Below are 21,228 nucleotides of genomic sequence, written 5' to 3'. Positions count from 1 at the left end.
ATGATGCAGAGTCATCAACTCAAAGGGACTCACGCAGCTTTTCAGAAGAAGACACAAGGGACATGGATCACAATTACTCTAAGTTAGCTTCCAGATTGGAAGAAGAAATCACTTTCCTAGCAGGCTTTGCTTCCTCTGAGGTTTGGTATATAGATAGTGGAGCTTCTTGGCATATGACAGGAATTTGAGAACGTTTTTTTAGATTATCAGGAAGAAAGAATGAATTTTCAGATCACCATGGGAAATAAGGCAAAGTGTACCCCAGTAGGAAGAGGTACTGTAGTCTTTCAAACCGAAGGAGGAGAGCGGCTTCGGGCAATCGATGAGTTGCATGTGACAGGATTGGGGATGAACTTACTCTCCGTATCTAAAACTTCAAAACAAAGGCTATGATGTTTTCTTCATTAAGGAGAGTATATGTCAAACACTCGAGTTGGAAAAGGAAGGCCCAAATCAGAATCATAAGTAACAGGATTTATAGATTACAGTTAGAATCACCAATGGCACTAATAGGCAGCATTGAAGATAAAGATTTGAATGAACTATGGCACAGGAGGATGGGACACTTACACCATGGGGCTCTGACAATTCTTAGGAAAATAGTATTATGAGTTCCAGAACTAAGTACCGAATGAGATGATGTATGCAGAGGGTGCGCTCTGGGAAATTATGCCAAAGTTGCATTTCCCAAAAGTAACAATAGAGCTAAGAGTGTTCTAGGATTGATACACTCAGACATCTACGGACTAATGTCCACAAAAGCTCTTAGTGGTGCCGAATATTTCGTCACCTTCATCGATGACCATTCCAAGAAGACTTGTATCTACTTTCTGAAAACCAAGGATGAGGCTTTTGGTCGATTCAAATAGTTCAAGGCTCTAGTGGAGAATCTGATAGGAAAGAAGATAAAAGTGTTGCGTCCATACACTGGTGGAGAGTATGTTGACAAGGACTTCACCGATTTTTGCGCTAAGGAAGGCATCAGAAGAGAGTGGACAACTCCTTACAATCCAGAGTAGAATGGAGTAGCAGAAAGGAAAAACATGACTATTGTGGAAGCAACTAAGGCAATGCTGTATGATGAAGATATGCCCAAATTCTTGTGGGCAAAGGCATTCAACATGATAGTTTATTTTTAGAATAGAACTCCACACAGGGCATTGGGAAAAATCACTCCGGAAAGGGTCTTCACCAAGAAGACACCTGAAGTCAGTCATTTTAGGATATTTGGGAGTTTAGTGTATTATCGTATACCCAAAGAAAAGAGAAAGAAATTTAGATCAAACTGTTGAGACAGGATATCTTATGGGATATAGCAAGAATGCTAAGGCATATAGAGTCTATCCTCAAGGGAGTAGGAAGGTAGTAGTTCGACGGGATGTAAAGTTCATGGAGGACAGAGCTTTCAAGAAATCCCGAAAAATTCCTTCCGAGCAGTCTAAAGACGATCTGTTGGTCCAACCTCTTCGACTAGCAAAAACTAGTACCATAAATTCTCTTGAAGTCAAAGCTTCAGAACAGGAGGAATCTCAGGAAGAGGAAGAGTTGATAGATGTACCCACTAACAGTGGAAGAATGAGCTAGGAACTTTGACAGATTCTACGGGATACAGAGGACTTCATTGGTGCACCCAAGAATGATAAAAGGGAGCGAAGACAACCAGACAGATACCAGGCCCTAGTAGCTCAGGTTGGGGAACCATCTTGTTTTCAGGAGGCTATTCAGCATCAAGTATGGGTAGATGCGATGGTGGAGGAATACATTTCTATAATGGTCAATGATATCTGGGAAGTGGTACCTAGGCCTCAGGACAGGTTAGTGGTAGGTTGGAGATGGATCTACAAAGTCAAATATGTTGCAGATGATAGTGTCAAGAAATACAAAGCCAAGTTTGTGGCTAATGGATGCTCAGAAGGAAGGGATAGACTACGAAGAAACCTTCGCCCCAATAGCCAGGTATACTTCTATGAGAACGGTGATATCTCTTGCAGCATATATGGGTTGGGAGATTCACTAGATGGATGTCAAGACGACATTCTTAAATGGGGTAATAGAAGAGGAAGTATACATTGAACAACCAAAGGGTTTTGAGACACATGAGAAGAAGTCTCATTTATGCAGATTAAAGAAACCCTTGTATGGGCTTAAACAGGCACTTAGAGCATGGTGGCTACTTGCAAAAGATGGGGTTCGTCAAGAGCGACGCAGATCCTAATCTCTACTATCTTGTCGTATAGAATGAACCTCTAATCCCAATGTTATATGTGGATGATCTTTTCCTGGCAGGATCATCCAGCCTCATCCAAGACTCTAACAAGAACCTAGACATAGAATTCGACAGAAAGGATTTGGGATAGATGCATTATTTCCTAGGGTTGGAAGTTTGGCAGTAGAAGGGTGAGATCTTCCTTGGACAAGGGAGATATGCTACATAGATCTTGAAGACATTTAGGATGCAGGACTGTAGACCTATGGCTACTCCAATGATCACCAACTGGAAGAAGATTGATGCATCAGAAGATAAAGACGTTGATCCCACCTTGTACAGGTAGCTTATAAGGTCCCTGATGTATTTGGTCAATACCAGGCTAGACATTTGTTACGCTGTCAACACCATCAGTCAGTTCATGGTGGAACCCAAGAGGGCGCATTGGGCACCAGCCAAACATGTTCTCAGGTATATACAAGGAACAGTCGAGCGTGGACTATTGTACACCCAAGGCAATGACATCAGGTTGAGTGGGTTCACTGACGCAAATTGGGTTGGAAGTTTAGTAGATCAGAAAAGTACAATTGGCTACTGTTTCAACATTGGATCAAGAATGACCTCCTGGTGTAGTAGGAAAAAAAAATTGTGGCTCTGAGATCAATTGAAGTTGAACATATGGCATCTAGCACAGCTTCATGCGAAGCCATATGGCTTAGGAAATTGCTTGTGAATCTATTTAGGAGAAGGATGGAAGCGACCAGGATTTTGTGTGATAATCAGAGTTGCATCAAGCTCTTTGAGGATCCAGTATTTCATGATTGGTCGAAGCACATTGATATCAGGTGTCACTTTGTTAGAGACTGTGTCCAACTAGGGGCAGTACAGTTGAGGTACACTCCTACAAGAGAACAGGTGGCAGACATCCTCACCAAGGCTTTAGGAAGAACAAAGTCTGTTTATTTCATGGAGAAGATGGGGATGGTGAAGAATCCATTTCAGTAGCAGAAATGGATAATTGTCAAGAGTTGCAGTGCAGTAGTTACCAGTAGCAGTGCTATGGGCAGCATGTTGAGAGGGAGTTGCAGTACAGATGTAGCAGTGGAAGTGGCAATGTCATGGGCAGCAGTACAGGAAGCATCAGTGCAGTGGATGTAGGGCAGCAATTAAAGCATAAGCACAAAGGACTGATGTGGAGGATCAGTGTGATGCTTCTATGGTGAAGCAATGTTAGAGCACATTCCTCGCTAAGAGGGAGTGTTGATTTTTGGTAGCATTGGATGTGCTCTGGCCTTGAAATTTGGTGGAGAGGAAAGCATATGAGATATCCAAGACCCATAAATTGTTTGGGGAAATTCCACCCGGATAAGGAGTTATTAAAATAATTAATATTTTTAATGAGTTTCTAAGTCTAAACTTAGGAAAATAAAAATATTAATGGGTATTAATAAAGATAAGGATGAGAAGCTTCTAAGAGACGAGGATCAAGTCTATTTTAATCTTTTCCGTTGATTAAAGACTTAATCTCAACCGTTGATTCATCAACAGGAAAATTATAAGAGAAGACTTGAGGATCATTTGTAGATACACCAACATATACTTAGTATCTCAAGGAAAATCGATTCTCAAGAGAAGGAGATCAATTTCAGAGGGAGAGTTGCAAGGTGGAGGAAGGGGAGGGTATCAACAGTAGTTAGTGACTAAGGAGGAGGTGACGTAGGGACATTGAGAGACAACGCAGAGGGAGACGCAGTCCAGGGGAGACGTAGCACTCATAAAGGTTGACGCAGAGGGACACAAAGCCACTCAGAGCCACGCTGAGTGATGCAGAGGTGACATAGAAGTGGGAGAAGGGTCTCCAAAGTGTCAAAAAGTTTCCAGGGGAAAGTCTCAGGAGTTTTCTTTCAGGTTCTCTGTAAAATCATTCCTTGTAAAAGCAACTGTTTTTGAAGATTAATAAAACCTTCGTCTGCTGCACCGGTTTTCCCACATTGTTTTTTTCCGAGGACAATTGTCCAAAATCAATTGTGTTGATGTGATTGGTTCTTGTGTATGCATTTTCTCTATGTAGTTATGTGATAATTGCAGTAGAATTTATTTTAATATTTGTTGAAGGGATTTCGTAAATAACTTATTGTGAAGAATAAGTAGGTGAAATAAATCAATGGCTGCAGTAGAATTTCAGGTTAGAATTTTTCACAATAAATCCATATCCAAATTTCGCTAGGGTAACCGCGAAAGAGGGAGAAGAGAACTAGTTCGACATTTTTTGGCAGAGATGGCAACCACATCTCTAGGAGGGAGGTGGGCTGATCTAGAGATGTAGTTCGAAAGGACTACATGGGGCAGGATCCTTGAGGTGCCCAAACTCTTGGATCACATACGGCTGCGACAACCCTTAATGACAGTAGCAGAATGACGAAAGTCAATTGGTGCAAGGGATGATGGAGCAACAGTGGCAAAGCTAGAGTGCTCAAATTCTGAAGTAGCGCAGTGGAGTGTTGTAGCAGTGCGGGAGGCACAAAGCAGATACAACAACACCGCAGTAGCATCAGAGGGTCAGCACAGATTAGCAGCAGAGGTAGTTTCAGCATCAAGGGTCATCCACACCAGTGTTGCACACATCGCGATAAAATCGCGATAAAATCGCGATAAAATCGTAAAATCGCGATTTTTTAATTTTGCCGATTCAAAGCGCGATTTTTATCGAAAAAATCGCCCCTTTTTTTATAGCGATTTTTATCGAAAAAATCGCGATTTTTTGAAAAAATCGGGAAAAAATCGGAAAAATCGGGAAAAAATCGGAAAAATCGGGAAAAAATCGGAAAAAAGCGGGAAAAAATCGTTTGGCACAAAAATATTCATTTTTTTTCAATTTTTTTTCAATTTGTGCCAAACGATTTTTTCCCGCTTTTTTCCGATTTTTTCCCGATTTTAACGATTTTTTCCGCTTTTTTCCCGGCGCCCATTAAATCCCGATCGCGATGTGTGCAACACTGATCCACACTGACCAACATGTCAACTTTTGGGAGCCTTTTTAGTTGCTTACTTCTCAGCAAATTATAAAACTTCAGCTCCCAGACCCTCAACAAAAACCCACCAAAACCCAGGAAGGGTTTGGCCTAGTTCAGACTTTTGAAATTCGACCCCAAGGAGCCCGTCCTCTGCTGAAACTGACAAACTCAGCCTCCCTAAATGAAGCTGGGAAAGCTCTCCAAAACTCCCCCAAATCACTAGGATGAGATCTCCTATGAATTTCCTTCCTTCCAAAACTGAGATTCTGGTGTTGTGGCTCTTTCCCTCAAGACCCATGTGATGCCGAGACTGTCCCTCTGCGCTGTCCTCCAAGGCTGGGTTTCGAACTGCCTATTTGCTGCACCCACCTGCTCCAAAACTCTTCCCAAGTGCTGACCACCTGATGTCCTCCAGCTCTCCTAGTTCCTTCGACTAGTGCTGGCCCAATGAAGCTCTATCCACAATTGCGTGTTCCCTTCTCTACTGGCCCAGAAATACACATCGTTGGATTGTGGTTGAATGTGCTTGTTGTGAATACTCCTTGGTGCTCCTCGAGATGCTGTGAAACTGCCTTCCTAAGGTGGCTCTCGTAGTCCCTCGAAGGTAAGGTTGAATCTCCCGCTTGAGAGATTTGTGGCTAAACATCCAATTGACTCGGCTAAGTAGCTCGAGCAAACAATCAAGTGATTTTCGATATGCAAGAATGAATGGTCCCCAAGTGATGAGCTCTTCCTCATTATGACTTTGTGGGCTTCCCTTTGCCTCATGTGGGCCCCTCCAACAGCCATACGAATTCCCTCCAAGGCAATTCGAATTACCCAATATGCTTTCCCACATGGGTGGACCCCACCTTCCACTAGCAAAATAATCAAGCCATATTTTTCCTAAGTTTCTAAGTCGAAATTGCTTGGGTCCTTTTCCTTAGCAAAATTTGTACAAAATTATGGAGAGACAAAACTTGTTACAAATTCTTTTGGGAAGGGACATGACAGATTCTGAACTTTTGCTAGTCAGTGGCAAACTTTTGTAGGTTTTGTTTCTGTCTTCCTCAACTCTTAATTGGGTACTTATTCTCTTTTGCATTATAGGACACAACTAGCCTTGGGAGTCCTATGACAACTGTTGGATAGGTAAGAAAATATTTTATGACAATATAACCTCCTTGTCATTGACCATAACATATGGTGAAATTCCTAGAACAACGTTGGGTGTGACTTGATCTACCCATAGTGAATTGGGCAAGGCATTGTGCCAATTTCTTTGTTGATTGGTTATAATTCACTTTAAAATAAAAATCATAATTCCCACATATGAGCGCTCCATATTCCATGGTGTTATTGGTACATTTGAAATACAAAGTCCACATGTTAGTGTCCATATCCATGCGAAATTAGTCTTAGATTATAATCTAGTGAAACTATCATGATTTACACCTACGTTAGCTAAACTACCATTATTTACATCTAATTCAGATGCGAAAGTGGATGACTAGGTTGTATTATTATAACCTTATGGTGGTATTTGATTGGATTAGAGCACATTCAAATACCACCATAAGGTTATAATAAACACATCAAACCCTAGGACGTCTTTACCAAGAAGTGCAATACCATCAGTCCTCATCCATAGGATGGAATCACCTTAATCATATGCCCAAATGTTGATATCCATTGGATGAAGAGAGATTACTATGAGAGAAACCTATGATAGACCTTCTCCAACATTGTAGGCAAATTCACTGTTCCCAATGCATGTCACAATGCCCTAGGAAACATCAAAATGCACTAGGAAATGCCACAACTCATGATACATGGTTCACAACTCTCTAGGCAACACCTATCACAACTCTCAAGGCACCTTTAGAATTCTCAATGCATAGTCATGATTCCCATGGAAGCCAACTTTGTCAAAGTCTTCAAAGTGTGTGTCATAAAGCCATCAATGAGAGAAGTCTAGCACTCCTCAAAGATCATACTTAAATGCCCATACCATGCCAAGTTAGCCTCAAACCCAAGGTTGCTTCATTACATCATCAAGTAGTATGTATGAAATCCTAAATGTGCAAGAGGGTGAACATGAGGAAAGTGGTTTTCTATTGCATTAGACATCATTGTGGGAGTGTAATAGATACTTCAAGAGTTAGGGTGCTCCTCTACAAGAACCACATTTCATCACATAATATTAATGCCATGACCAAGTCTCCATATAAACCATGATGCTAAGGTTGATCATGTGAGGAAAATGTGCAAGCATCATGAAATAAGTTGATACATGAAGAAAAGGCATACAAATAGATAAAGGGCACCAATAGATGGTTTGTCCACTAATGTCAAGCAACAAAGAGTATTCTATCAATATATATATGAGAATCAAGTGCAAACATGAAGAGAGAAACATGCGCTAAGATAATCCACCATATAAACCATTGAAACAATGTGTAGCATCACATGTATCATGATGAAATAAGATGATCCATGCACCATCTCAAGCAAAGTTAGATGGTCTACCAACATCTCTGTGAGTTACCCCTAAAAATCTTGCCGTGTGATGAAAATCACAAATTTATCTCTCATGTAATATGAAGGGTAACAAGTCTCAAAACAATAAACTGAAAAGCACCATGCATGCAAGCACATTGGATCTCCGAGTGGCATTGTTGAGTGAATTGATGAACCTCCGTAGAGATTTTAGTACTGTCGATTGATGGATGTAAGAGTGAATCTCATAATTGTAGCAGGATTATACAAGGTGTAATCTCAGAGGCTAATAGGATTTTGAAATTCATCATCACACAAAACCTCTTTTTCATCACACTAGGACTTCAGTAACATGTTGACCCTCCTTTTCAAGAAATGTACTCCTTTAGGTATGATATCATGTCTTAGCTTGACCATGGATTGTCCATGTCCTTGTTCTAGTTCCCCCATCAAAACTTCTCGTGGAAAATTTCAATTGAACTAATATAACCATAGTTAGCATTTCAGTTGCATTTAGTTTGAAGCAATCCTCTTGTGCGCCATCTATGAATTGGAAGGATGTGTCTCTAGCCTTCCCTTTCTCCCTCTCTTTCATCCAAGATTGCATGTCTTTTCACCTTGTAGCCATACTATTTCAATCTTTTTTGAAGTCTCTCATTTCCAAACTTACAATGTTTTGAACTCCCCATCCAATTAAATTGTGTAGAATTTAATATTGTTCCTTGTTTTGGTTTAGATTTACTCAAGAGTCAAAATTACTGCCTCTTTCTTGTCACACTTCCCCATGGGGGAATCATGTTTATTCAAGGGAACCTAAGTGCCTCAACAAAGGCCCCATTTTGGTCTTTTGGTGTGGACTTACATTTACAAGTACTACATTTAAGATGCTCTGGAATAATTACTATGCATTTCTCTTCTTAGTTCTCCCTAGATTATGTTCTTCTTTACTAGCACAAATGTTTAGAAGTTAGTGGTTGCACCCAATCTTATTTCATGTTGGATTCCTAGCTATGAAACCCTTATTGTTAAATGCACTCCACATTGCAAACACGGATATTTTAATTAGTCTCTATAGATGGTTTGTACTATGTTTAACTATTACGAACTTTTGTCTGGATATAGTTCTCTTGTATGACAATTATCAAATGTTGGTATAAATTTTGTTGCTAGTCACATTTGCCATGAATATGTACACTTCAATGGATTTGTGTTTTGTTGAATCTAGATGCAAGTGTGACATATATTATACGATCCATTATAATGTATTGTGTTTCAAATAGAAAAATATTTGTTGTTGATTATAAAGATTTCATGTTTTGGGTTCAAACTTCAAGCATAATTCTTTAAAATTCAAATCTATGACAATAGAAAATCAATGTGATTATCCTAATCTATTGAATAGTAGCTAGCTATGAAAAACCATAATATTCGATATTTATTGCCTTAGATATTGATACATCATAGTCGAGTAACATTTATCTTCATCATATAAACAGGTTATAGGACAGAGATGCTTAATACATTGGAAACTTTTAAGCACTCTGAAACAGGAGGCATGTTTATCAATTCATGCTTCTGCCATTGCCAATCAGAGGATCAAGACAATTGGTTTGCACCGAACTCTCCGATGATGAATAACAAGGTAATTCTAGTTTGAGAGTATAAAGCTTATTTTCAGTTAGCAAAATAATTTAATTGGCCTTTATTTTTACTAATTTAATTATGCATTATAATATATAACCAGGACTATATAACTCTTTGAATCTTGCAGTGCTTGCATGGAAACGATATACTCATTGAGGACTCAATAGATGTACTGCAAAATGTTATAACTCTTTTAATAAAATCAAAAGAGATGCATCCAAGTACTATCCAACGATTTGGTTCCTTTTCCAACCCATGCTATAAGAGCCAACAAATTAAACTGAGCACCATAATATGAGTCTCTAATCTAGTTTCCAAGGAAAAAGAATCTTTGACAATTACTTGAATTGTGAATTTGTCTGTTTACTGATGAAGCACAACTTCTGAACTTTTGCTACCTTCAATTGTGCTTATAGAAATTAGTCTGGAGGAAGGAGAAAGTTGTTAGTTTAAGAAATGACTGGATTAGGTGATAAATTTCTGCACATAAAGTTGACCTTAGAAGAAGGGAAACCCTCTAGTGTAGAGGGCAGAAAAATACGATGGAGAAGTGTAATGATATATCTTTCCAAAGAGATTTATCAAAGCCGTATTGTAGAGGATATTATTAAATTCTTCCTCCTTTCTACATTGAACTCATTGTCTAGTTATGAGAATTGATTCATCTAGCCTATGTTTTCTTAGCAAGGCATGCAAAAAAGTTATCCAATAAATGACCTCTGATATTACCAAATATAGCCATTTCTTCTGATCCATTTGTTTTGCATATTGATTACACACCCCTCACAGACAATACTTAGTAATTCAATCTATGGAAGGTAATCAACGTTATGTAATGGACTCATATATCACAAAGATCCATAATTGAGGCTATTGAGATGTTGATGACATATCACGATGGTGTCATTCGCATTGGTTATCATAGAAACAAACCATTTTTTCCATTTAGGGAGTCTTCCCTAGCTTCTACACATGATCGTATTCGTCACAATATGTTAATTTTAGGATAACAATGGTATGTTCTATGCTTAGAGCAATTTTACTTCAATTTCTTTATTAGCCCAATATCAATATCCAATTTAGCAATCACATCAACATGATAGTAAAATGCAGATAGAACATAAACAATAACAGTTGAAGACTAGCCAAGACAAGAGGACACAAGATATGGCACTAGCCAGGGACAAACCCCAATGTGGGGAAACCCTTGATCAATTCTTCTTATAATTCTTCAAAAGTTCAGCACAGAGAGAGTACAATGTATAATATTCACTTGTCCAATTACAGTGAAAATCTGATCAGTCAAATAACAGAAACAGAAAGCCCTAACCAGAAAGTCAACGCTGGTCAACAGGGCAGAATTCTTCCTCAATTCAGCTCGGTCAAACCCAGTCAACTTCGGCCTCCAACAGCAAGTCTAATCAGCCCAAAAATATTTTGAAAAGTCCAGTCAAACCTAGACAACTAAGGTCAACGTTGCAGCCAGCCCTAACACAGTCAACGTTGGTCAAACAAGAGTCAAAGTTGCCTTGGATTTCGTGCCCATAATTGCGGCCTGCTCAAACAGAAATCCTCCACCCAAAACAGGTCAACGCTTGGTCATTGCAAGTAAAAAACAACCTCTACAATATTGGTCAAATCTGGTCAATGGCTAGAACAGAAAACCTTTCCTTTCATTTTTCACATGTGGAGAGCAGCCTCTGAATTTCGTACCCAATCAATGAAGGAGAGAGATGTGAGTGAGTGAAGTGTCCAAATGAGGAGGCATTATGTATTTATAGGCAAACGTTGAGAATGAATAGACGTGATTGTTGGGCTTCTCAACCTACATGAGTTTGTTGGCCGACCTTGACAGTTTGTCCATAATCAAAATAAATTCATAATTCCATTTGTACATGTCAGAATGGGATGATCTTTGGATCAATCCTACACCTCTCGGAGAGAGGAATCCAAGAAAAAGTTGAGCTGCCTCATATGAGTTATCCAATGTGAAGTTTGGCCTAGTTGCCAAATTTAACACTCCCTCTCAACTAGGTAGAACTTCACCTGCCAAACTTTGTCTGACAATCTTTACCATCCCTGTCTCTGCTCTATTGAGCTATGAAGAAAGAAGAAATGATCGAGAATGTATCATACCATTCTCCACTGACCCGAAGTCAGTCTCCAATAATAGAGAGTGTGTCATACCACTCTTAACCGACCCGAAGTCAGTTTCTATTGATCACAGATCAATATCAACATCCTAGCATAGGGAGTACGGTACTACACAATGCGTCCATTGGTAGTACTATGGTCCCTATCCTCATTTCCCAACTCATTGGCCAGATGAGAGGTATTTTCCATGAGTCTCGGACTGCATGGGTAGGATGTGTCGGCAGGAGAAGGTGAAACACTCATTCTACTCATATGCCATAGAAGAAGGTGAACCACTCATCCTATGCATATGCCACCATGGAGTATCACAGGGGAAGGTGAACCACTGACCCTGTATATTGCGCACCACTAGGGGAAGGTGAACCACTCACCCTATGATCGCTCATTGCTCCAAGAAGTACCCCAAGCCCCCCGGAGCTCCCAGAGCTCAACATCCATCTCATACGGGACCCTCATAAGAGGGTCTCTCCACGACTCCAAGTCGTTCATGGAAGGTTAAGAATTTGACCTTCCCCAGGGGCTTTGTAAGAATATCGGCGACCTGATCATCAGTCCCAATGTGTTGGAGCCTTATTGCTCCCCGTTGTACCATATCTTGGATAAAGTGGTACCTAATATCAATATGCTCGGAGCGGTCATGAAACACGGGATTCTTCGAAAGACGAATCCCACTCTAGTTGTAGCAGAAGATCACAGTGGTATCCAGCACATGCCCAAACAACTCACTAAAGAGCTTCCTCAACCAAATAGCTTCACAGGAGGCCAAACTAGCAACAATGTATTCAGCCTCAACGATTCTTAAGGCAACCGACTTCTGCTTCCTGCTCATCCATGATATCGAAGCAAAACCTAGAGAGAAGCTACATCCAGATGTGCTTTTATGATCCACCACACTGCCAACCTAGTTTGCATCAAAGTAACCATGGAGCCTCACATTCCTGACAATGTATCTTAGTCCATAAGTGATTGTGCCTCGAAGATATCTCAAGAGATTCAGCAACAATCCAATGTATGTGATGAGGCTCGACCATAAACTGGTTCAATGTATTCATTGCAAAACATATGTCCGGACAGGAGTTCACCAAGAACATCAGAGCCCCCACGAGTTGACGATACTCAAAAGGATTTCCGGAATCAAGGCCAACAATGCTTCTGCATAACTTCTTGAAGCTAAGTTCCATCGGAGTAGTCACGGACTTGCAGTCTGCCATCCCAAATCTTTCAAGTGTCTTCACAATATATTTTCCTTGAGAAAGGAAAATCTCGCCTAGCTTTTGCCAGGCCTCCAACCGTAGGAAGTAATGCATCAATCCTAGGTCCTTCATCTAGAATTCGGAAGCCAACTCCCTCTTACATTGATGAATAAGAGGGTCTGCACCTATCAGAAAGAGATCATCCACATAGCGTACCAAGATGAGAGGTCTATCATTTTCAACCTTAAAGTAAAGGTTCGAACTAGCTTCACTTCTTGTAAATCATCGATCCTCTCATACCAAGTCCGGGGTGCTTGCTTCAACCCATAGAGGGCTTTCTTCAACCTGCATACATGTGTCTGACGATCTTGAACTTCGAACCCCTCAGGTTGCTCTACATAGACTTCCTCGTTAAGTGAACCATGCAGGAAGGCAATCTTGACATCCATCTGATGAAGATTCCATCCTTGTGAGGCAACAAGGGCTATAATTGAACATATGGTGGTGTAGCAGGCAACCGGTGCAAATATCTCATCATAATTTACACCTTCCTTTTGAGAGAAGCCTCGAGCAATGAATCTGGCCTTGAACTTTTCGGCACTTCCATCAACTCCATGCTTGATCTTGAAGAGCCATTTCGAGGTGACAACGGATTTGCCCTTTGGTCTAGGAGCCACATCATAGACATCATTCTTGATAATTGACTCATACTCTTCGTTCATTGCATCCTTCCAAACTTGGTGTTTGGCAACTTCTTCAAATGTGCAAGGCTCAGATTGAACAATGGTGCTCATAGCAGTTAAGTACCCTTTGGTACCTATTCGGCTTCTTGCTTTCAGGAAATGCCCCCCTAGGTACGACATGTCTCTCAACATCTTCGAGAGTCTCCCTAAGCCATTAGGGTCTCCTTTTTTAGGAGGGTTCATGAGGGGGTGGATCAATGGGATCCATTGGTCCTTCAACATCGGGCATTGGATCGTCCTGCGGTTCTCCCTGCTTTCCTAAATCTGCTTCATTCTCCTTCCTTCAAAGAGGAAGGTTACTAATCTTCCCAAGGGTAGCATCCTCATTGAAGGTGACATCATGACTTATCTACACTTCTCTTTGACCAGGCACATAGATTCTATATGCCTTAGAAGTTTCATTGTAGCCCACAAATGTTCCTTTCTTCCCAGAAGCATCCAATTTGCTTCTCTTTTCTTTTGGCCTAAGTTGCAGGAAACGCTGGCAGGGGAGTAGTTTCTGTACGGGAACGGAAACGAAACGCGGAAACGCGTACGGTACGGCCTAGAAACGCATTTTTTGCCATACTGGCACGTTTCTTGAGGTGGAAACGTGGCCAGTATGGCCGGAGACGCGTTTATGGGCCGTACGATATCGTTTCCACATGCAACTTGACTTTTTTTTAATTTTTTTTTTATTAATTTGTCTTCTAATTTTTAATTAGGTTTTTCTAATGCCTTCTAGTTGCTTCTAGATGCCTGTCTAAAGTTATAAAAGTGAACTTTTGCCCTAGTGTTGATATACAGTTCATCAGGAAGTTTGAGGCATATGCAGTTCATGGTAATGTTAAATTCTTAAAGTAAAAGTGATATTCTCCTTTATTTTTCATTTTTTATTTTTCATTTTCATCCTTTTACTGTTACTTAAATTTTTAACATTAAATGACTCAGGATGTTTGAGAGTGGTTTCGCCCTCATTGGATTTCATATGGAGAAAGTAGAATTTTAGATCTCACTCAAAATCCAGCAGACTTATCTGTTTTTCAGAATTGCAGGATTGGGGGGATTGCAATGTTTCCATTGGATTTTATCATGTACTAGGGTATGGAACTTGTATTTAATCAAGAGAACCAAGACCTCTATGTAGGGGAGACTCCCAATAATCAAGAGAATGTAGGGTACTAGGGTATGAAACTTGTATTTAATCAAGAGCACTAAGGCCGTTCGACTATGTAGGAGTAGACTCCCAATCAAGCATGAGACAAGAAATTAGAAATTTCTTGTGGCTGATTTTGGATATTTCTATTTTCATTATGTGATCATTCATGAGTAAATGTGATGTAAATTTAGAGACTTATAGTTTATGCATTGACAATTGACATTTTTATCATAATGTAATAAATTAGAATGTATCATATATGATTTATGATTGCACATATTTCTTCAATGTCCTAATATATATATATATATATATATATATATATATATATATATATATATATCGTGTTTCCCCGTTTCCAAAATTTGGGGGGGTCACGTTTCGTACCCGTTTCCCTGTTTCGTGCAACCTTGCTTTCGGCACATGAAAATATACAGGACTATCAAAAATTTTGAAGTGAGAAACATCAGGTTTCTTACTAGTGGAAACTTCTTCTGGAGTTTTGGAGTCCAACGCTTGATGAGGGCATCTATTTTGAACATACACGGCAGTGTTTGCAGCTTCGGCCCATAAGAACTTCGAAAAGCTTTGATCATGAAGCATGGCAGAGTGGCTTCTACGATAGAACAATTCTTCCTTTCAGCAACACCTTTTTGCTCAGGAGTATATGCAGTAGTAGTCTCCCTCTTAATGCCAACTTCTCTACAATAATCTCTGAACTCATTTGATTCGTATTCGGTTCCATTATTAGTCCTCAATATTTTGATCTTCTTCCCGCTTTGATTTTCAACCGAAGCTTTGAAAGAATGGAACCATGAGAATACTTCGTCCTTCTTCTTCTAGAAATATATCCAAGTCTTGCGAGAGAAGTCATCCATAAAGATAGCATAATATAAATATCCTCCCAATGAGTTCATGGGCATTGCACTAGATAGATAAGAATGAATCAATTGCAATATGTCATTAGTCTTGCTATCACTTGAGGGGAATCGTCTCCTTGTATGCTTTCCTTCGGCACACCCCTGACAAACACCTTCATGTTCTACTTAATTCGGGCATACCTATCACCATCTTCCTTACATCGGGTAGAGCCTTATTATGTAGATGAGAAAACCTTTGGTGCCATAATTCGGATTGAAGTGATGTGTCGCAAGACATAGCTCCCAATGGGCTTCCTCCAACTTGATATAGGCTATCAACCTTGAAGCCAAGTGTAAATGCATCTTTGAAATTTTTATTCCACACACGTACCTTTCCATCAATGAATGCCACCTTGAATCCTTTGTCCTCCATTGCCGAGATAGATACTAGGTTCTTCTTTAGATCGGATACATATAGTACTTCTTATAGATGAATGGTATCACCTTGATTCAATTGAAGAGTAGCATTCCCAACTCCCTTCACGGGAAAGGTGGCATTGTTTCCAAGGATAATTTCTAAATTTGTATCCCTTTCAATTAGATTTGAAAGAGCCTCCTTATAGCCTTTAGGCACCACTATCAATCAACCAATTTTTGAAAGTGTCCGGAGGAGATGCAGTAGAAAGGGCAGATATAAGATAGAATTCTTTTTGCTTGTTATCAAACAACATTAGATTCATCATACATGGTGTTTCTTGATCTCTTGGGAGGGCGACCTTTTTCTTGATGAGAAGCGGGAGCATTCCTTTTTCCTTGGTTATTGAATCTGCCATTCCTTTGATTGTTGTTGCCCCTGAAATTGTTGTTGTTGTGGTTGCCATCATCATGAGGTGTATCCCTTCTATTAGGACACTCCCTAGCATAATGACCAAACTTGTTGCGAATGAAACATCTTCTGTTCCTTCCATTTTTGAAACCCGACCTTCCTTGACATTGCTTTTTTGAACCTGCATTGTTCTACTTTTTAGCATGAGTGGAGAATGCAGTAGGATCATTCCTATTTGAAGGCATATCTAGTTCCATCATCCTTGTTTCTTCTTGAGAGCATCTAGTCAGAAATTCTTCAAAAACTGGAATCCTGTCATTGTTAAGAATAGTAGTGTTGAACACATGCCATTCACGAGGGAGTCCTCCAAGGGCAATGAGGGTAAACTCCCTATTAGCAATAACTTCTCCAATCCAAAGAATATCATTTTTGATCTCTGTAATCCTCATGAAGTAGGATTGAATATCGTCATTTCTTCCTTTCTCTATATCCTTCAGCTTGTTCTTGAGGAAAAGAATGTGATTTGCATTGCCAGATTTGAACATGCCAACCAACTTGTCATATATCTCCTTTGATGTGTTCAAATTGGAAATGTAAGCAACTAAATTCTTATGAATAGAATCCCTAATGATCTTCTTGGCTTTGACTTCACCCTTCTTGTATTTGGTCTTAGAAGGTGCATTAGAAGGAGGTTATGAAATCTTTCTTTGCACATAATCCATCACAACTTGCTCTTCTAATGTCAAATCAAGAGACATCTTCCATGCATGATAATCAAACTTATCATGAAGCTTATCATCAGACTTGAAGTAGGATGTGGAAGCAATTGAATCATGTCTTTGATCAATGATTTCTCCTCTTAGTGATTGCTCTTCTCACTCTTGCTTGGGCTTTGGCTTCACCTCAACTCTGATACCATGTTAATTTTAGGATAACAATGGTATGTTCTATGCTTAGAGAAATTTTACTTCAATTTCTTTATTAGCCCAATATCAATATCCAGTTTAGTAATCACATCAACATGATAGTAAAATGCAAATAGAACATAAATAATAACAGTAGAAGACTAGCCAAGACAAGAGGATGCAAGATATGGCACCAGCTAGGGACAAACCCCAATGTGGGGAAACCCCTCATTAATTCTTCTTATAATTCTTCAAAAGTTCAGCAGAGAGAGAGTACAATGTATAATATTCACTTGTCCAATTACAATGAAAAGCCGATCAGTCAAATAGAAGAAATAAAAATCCCTAACCAGAAAGTAAACGCTGGTCAACATGGTAGAATTCTTCCTTAGTTTAGCTCGGTCAAACCTAGTCAAATTTGGCCTCTAACAACAAGTCTAATTAGCCTAAAAATAGTCCGAAAAGTCCAGTCAGACCTGGTCAACAAAGGTCAATGTTGCAGCCATCCCTAGCATAGTCAACATTGGTCAAACATGAGTCAAAGATGCCTTGGATTTTGTGGCCAGAATTGCGGCTTGCTCAAACAGAAATCCTCTACCCAAAACCGCGCAAAATAGGTCAACGCTTGGTCAACACAAGTAAAAAACAACCTCTACAATTTCAGTCAACTCTGGTAAACGGCTGGAACAAAAAACCCTTCCTTTCCTTTGCACGTGTGGAGAGTAACCTCTTAATTTCGTACCCAATCAATGAAGGAGAGAGATGTGAGTGAATGAAGTGTCCAATGAGGAGGAGGCATCATGTATGTATAGGCAAACATTGAGGATGAATAGACGTGATTGTTGGGCTTCTCAACCTACATGAGTTTGTTGGCCAACCTTGACAATTTTTCCATAATCAAAATAAATTCATAATTCCATTTGTACACACCTCTCGGAGAGAGAAATCCAAGAAAAATATGAGCTGCCTCATATGAGTTTTCCAATGTGAAGTTTGGCCCTAGTTGCCAAATTTAACACAATATCTTGAGGCAACTGCCTTGAAACCATTACTCATGTCCTTTGCAACCCACCTGTCCAACCAGACTTTCACCTTTTTATTGTGTGTAATGCATTTAATAGAAGGTATAGTCATAAACTTGGAACATGAAGAGTGTCTCCAAACTTTGTTGTATTGGTAATGACGTCACCATTTCCCTCAACTTGCATTGTTGAATTATTGCCAATAACCTTTTCCTCTTCACTATGTTGTTGTCTATAATTAGAGCGAAGATGTTGATGTTTAGTCATGTGTCGAGTGGCTCCAAAGTCAATAATTCACTCGCTGAAAAGAAGAGGACCATAGTGCGAAGTGTATAGCCAAATGTGTATGATGAGAGGTCCAAAGATCCATAATTTTCATAAAAAGGCCTTTGATCTTGCAATATCTTTAATTTTTTTGAAGATGAGCGAGGTAAGAATTGAAGGGATGGCCATCCTTATGACAATCACTAGATATGACCTCTATGGAGGATTTCACGTTTCCCCTTTATTGTAGTCATACTAGAATTTAAGAGGGATTGAGATAGCCTTTGGTTGGGCTTGATCTTGGGGTGATAATTCACATATATTCCTAAAAGTAACTTGATATTGAATGAGGTTAGAGAAAACCTCCTTAAGAGTAGGAGTTACAAGGTCCTTGATACATAAAGCAACGCTGTAGAATTTGAAAGTGTAGGATGTGAATGTTGAGGGGGTATTATTTAGAACAATACTTACAAGTTAGGGATTTGATTTTCCTTTTCCTCCTACTTGAATAATGTTATCCTTCAAATTTTTAGACCTTGCAATATACTTGTTAACTATGTAGAAGTCACCTATCTTATGATTGGAGAGTTTAGTTTCAAGTTGATTGGCTTGAGTAGTATTCACTATTCTAAAGAGAATTTTATGGTATCCCAATTTTCCTTCTCGTTTTTGTTACCCTTAGTATGATGAATGGGATAAGGCTAAACGTAAAATGTAATCAACCAAAAAGCTTCATCCTTCAGACTTATGAGGTCATCACTATCATCATATTTAGCAAGATGTAGCCTCACCAAGTGCATCCATATACCTTTTCTTCTGAGTAGGGAAGTGATTTGATTCACCCAAGAATGATCGTTGGTGCCACTCAGAGGAGAAACAACTTATGGAATGAAGACTTTAGAAATTCACCTTTATAGATCCAAATGGTGGTTCAAAACCTTAGATAGGCCTGGAATGAAGGTTGACATTAAAAAAGGGTGAAAAGGGCCAAGGAACACCCTATAAGGAAGGCACAACGGGCATATCTCTAGAACCCCTAGAGAAACCCTAGAATAGATGATCCAGGAAAAACTAGGCATGCATTGTAGCAGAGCTGCTGCTAACCACTGGTTTTCGGATCAGCCAAAAGGATTGAGAGAGTAAGCCTTTGATACCATGTTGAGACTTATAATTTTCGACAGATTAACGGAACCATATCTCACCCAAATTCCAAAATGGCCTCCTCACAAGTGTTCTAGAAAGAGAAAGTACAAAAGCCATGAACAAGTGCTGAAAAACAAAGATACACAGGTGTGCCCAAGAGAAAGATGTCAATCACAAGAGAACTCCAAAATTAAGAGAAAATCCAATCATGTTTGACTAAGTTGGCCATCACCATAATCCTTGCATATAATACATGAAATGAAATATGGTCTTAGCCATACTTACAGTACATAATAATACATATGAATGGGTCATGGCCACACGTATGGATTATACAAATAGTTCCAACACCTAAGACAATGAAAATAATAGATGAAATGGGATATATATATATATATATAGATTCCTTGACAAGTTAGCTCTTCTCATGGTTAATGAATTAGTTTTACGAATCGTGAAGTTCCCATATGTGCTATTTATGTCCACAACTTGCTACATGCATAAGCTTTGCATTTCAAAAAACTCCATGTTGATTTTTCTTTTCTTATGGAACTGGCTTATTGTTTACTTTGAAATATTCAATTAGAAAGGGAAAATAACAGCTTTCAAGAATATAGCTTATCTAGTTGATAATGCCCTATTGACTTTTCTGTACTTTTCCCCACTCATAGCATATTTGCTTCTTGCAGAATTTTTAACAAAATCATCAATATTGAATGCATGAAAATAGTGAAGGATGGATCAGAACGAGCCAGTGACATTATATTTATATTTTTCTGGTTTATATTGTTTGTGACATAGGTGAGGAGTATTAGTTATGCTAACCAAACTTTTCTTGTTTGCATAAAAGACCATTGCACAGGCTGTGGGAGATTGGTACTTTGAGCGATATACAGTGAAGGAAGTTGATTGTCCTTACCCTTGTGACCAAACATGCCACAACCTTGTTTTTCCATGATTATAACAATGCTAAAAAACATTATGTTCCCATGCAAAGCTATGCTCAAATATCTTTGAGCTCTTATTATTTCCTGCCAAAGGCAGGTTTACTTGCATAATTATTATTTATAGCCGATCTTCAATAGTTGGACATTTTTTTCAAGTCACTTGACTGTCTTTTTATTAATTTCATTACAATAATGTTACAGGGGAAGGAAAATGTATTTTCCGTTAACAGTAATTATTAAAAAATAAAATCTGACTATGGTTATCTTCAAATTCCTGAAATTTCTCATATTTTCCATGCATTACAAAATTAGATATCACAAAAGCTTTGTAGCGGATACAAATGAGACAAATCGGAATTGGAAGTACCTATACGGATATGAATCTTGTTATCTGTATTAGTCACCCTATTTTCCTTTTAAGAATAGCAAAAATGTTATTATAAATAATTTATAAATTAGATATTGCATATTATATCATCTTTATTTTTTCTCTTTGCGAAATGCTTTGCTGTTATCACCTAAAATTGTTGCCGTCTCAGTTATATTTATGTTTGTCTATATATGTGTTTGTATTATGCACGTGTACACAGTTTAAATTGGCCATTTGTTCTATTGGGATCAAAATATACATGGCTTTCTTGGAGTCCATTCAAACAACCCGGCATATTTATACACCTTACTTCTGCATAGT

At 39.0% G+C, this 21,228-nt stretch overlaps 1 protein-coding gene across 1 annotated transcript in view; it reads left to right on the top strand.

Moving 5' to 3' along the window:
- LOC149150226 (pectin acetylesterase 3-like) overlaps positions 1-20,811 on the top strand; it is a 246,347-nt gene extending 225,536 nt beyond the window's left edge. The window contains exons 11-12 of the mRNA XM_089437911.1: positions 9,195-9,340; positions 20,441-20,811. Of these exons, the coding sequence (XP_089294037.1) occupies positions 9,195-9,340; positions 20,441-20,548 (254 nt within the window). The 3' untranslated portion in view covers positions 20,549-20,811. The remainder of the gene's footprint in view (positions 1-9,194; positions 9,341-20,440) is intronic.
- Positions 20,812-21,228: the final 417 nt, after the last annotated feature.

Source organism: Pinus tabuliformis, chromosome 9 (genome assembly GCF_031772625.1).
Source record: "Pinus tabuliformis cultivar Carrire ecotype Pingquan chromosome 9, CPIR1, whole genome shotgun sequence".
Classification (NCBI taxonomy): Eukaryota; Viridiplantae; Streptophyta; class Pinopsida; order Pinales; family Pinaceae; genus Pinus; species Pinus tabuliformis.
Note: the sequence above shows the minus strand (reverse complement) of the source record. Positions and strands in the feature narration are given on the sequence as shown.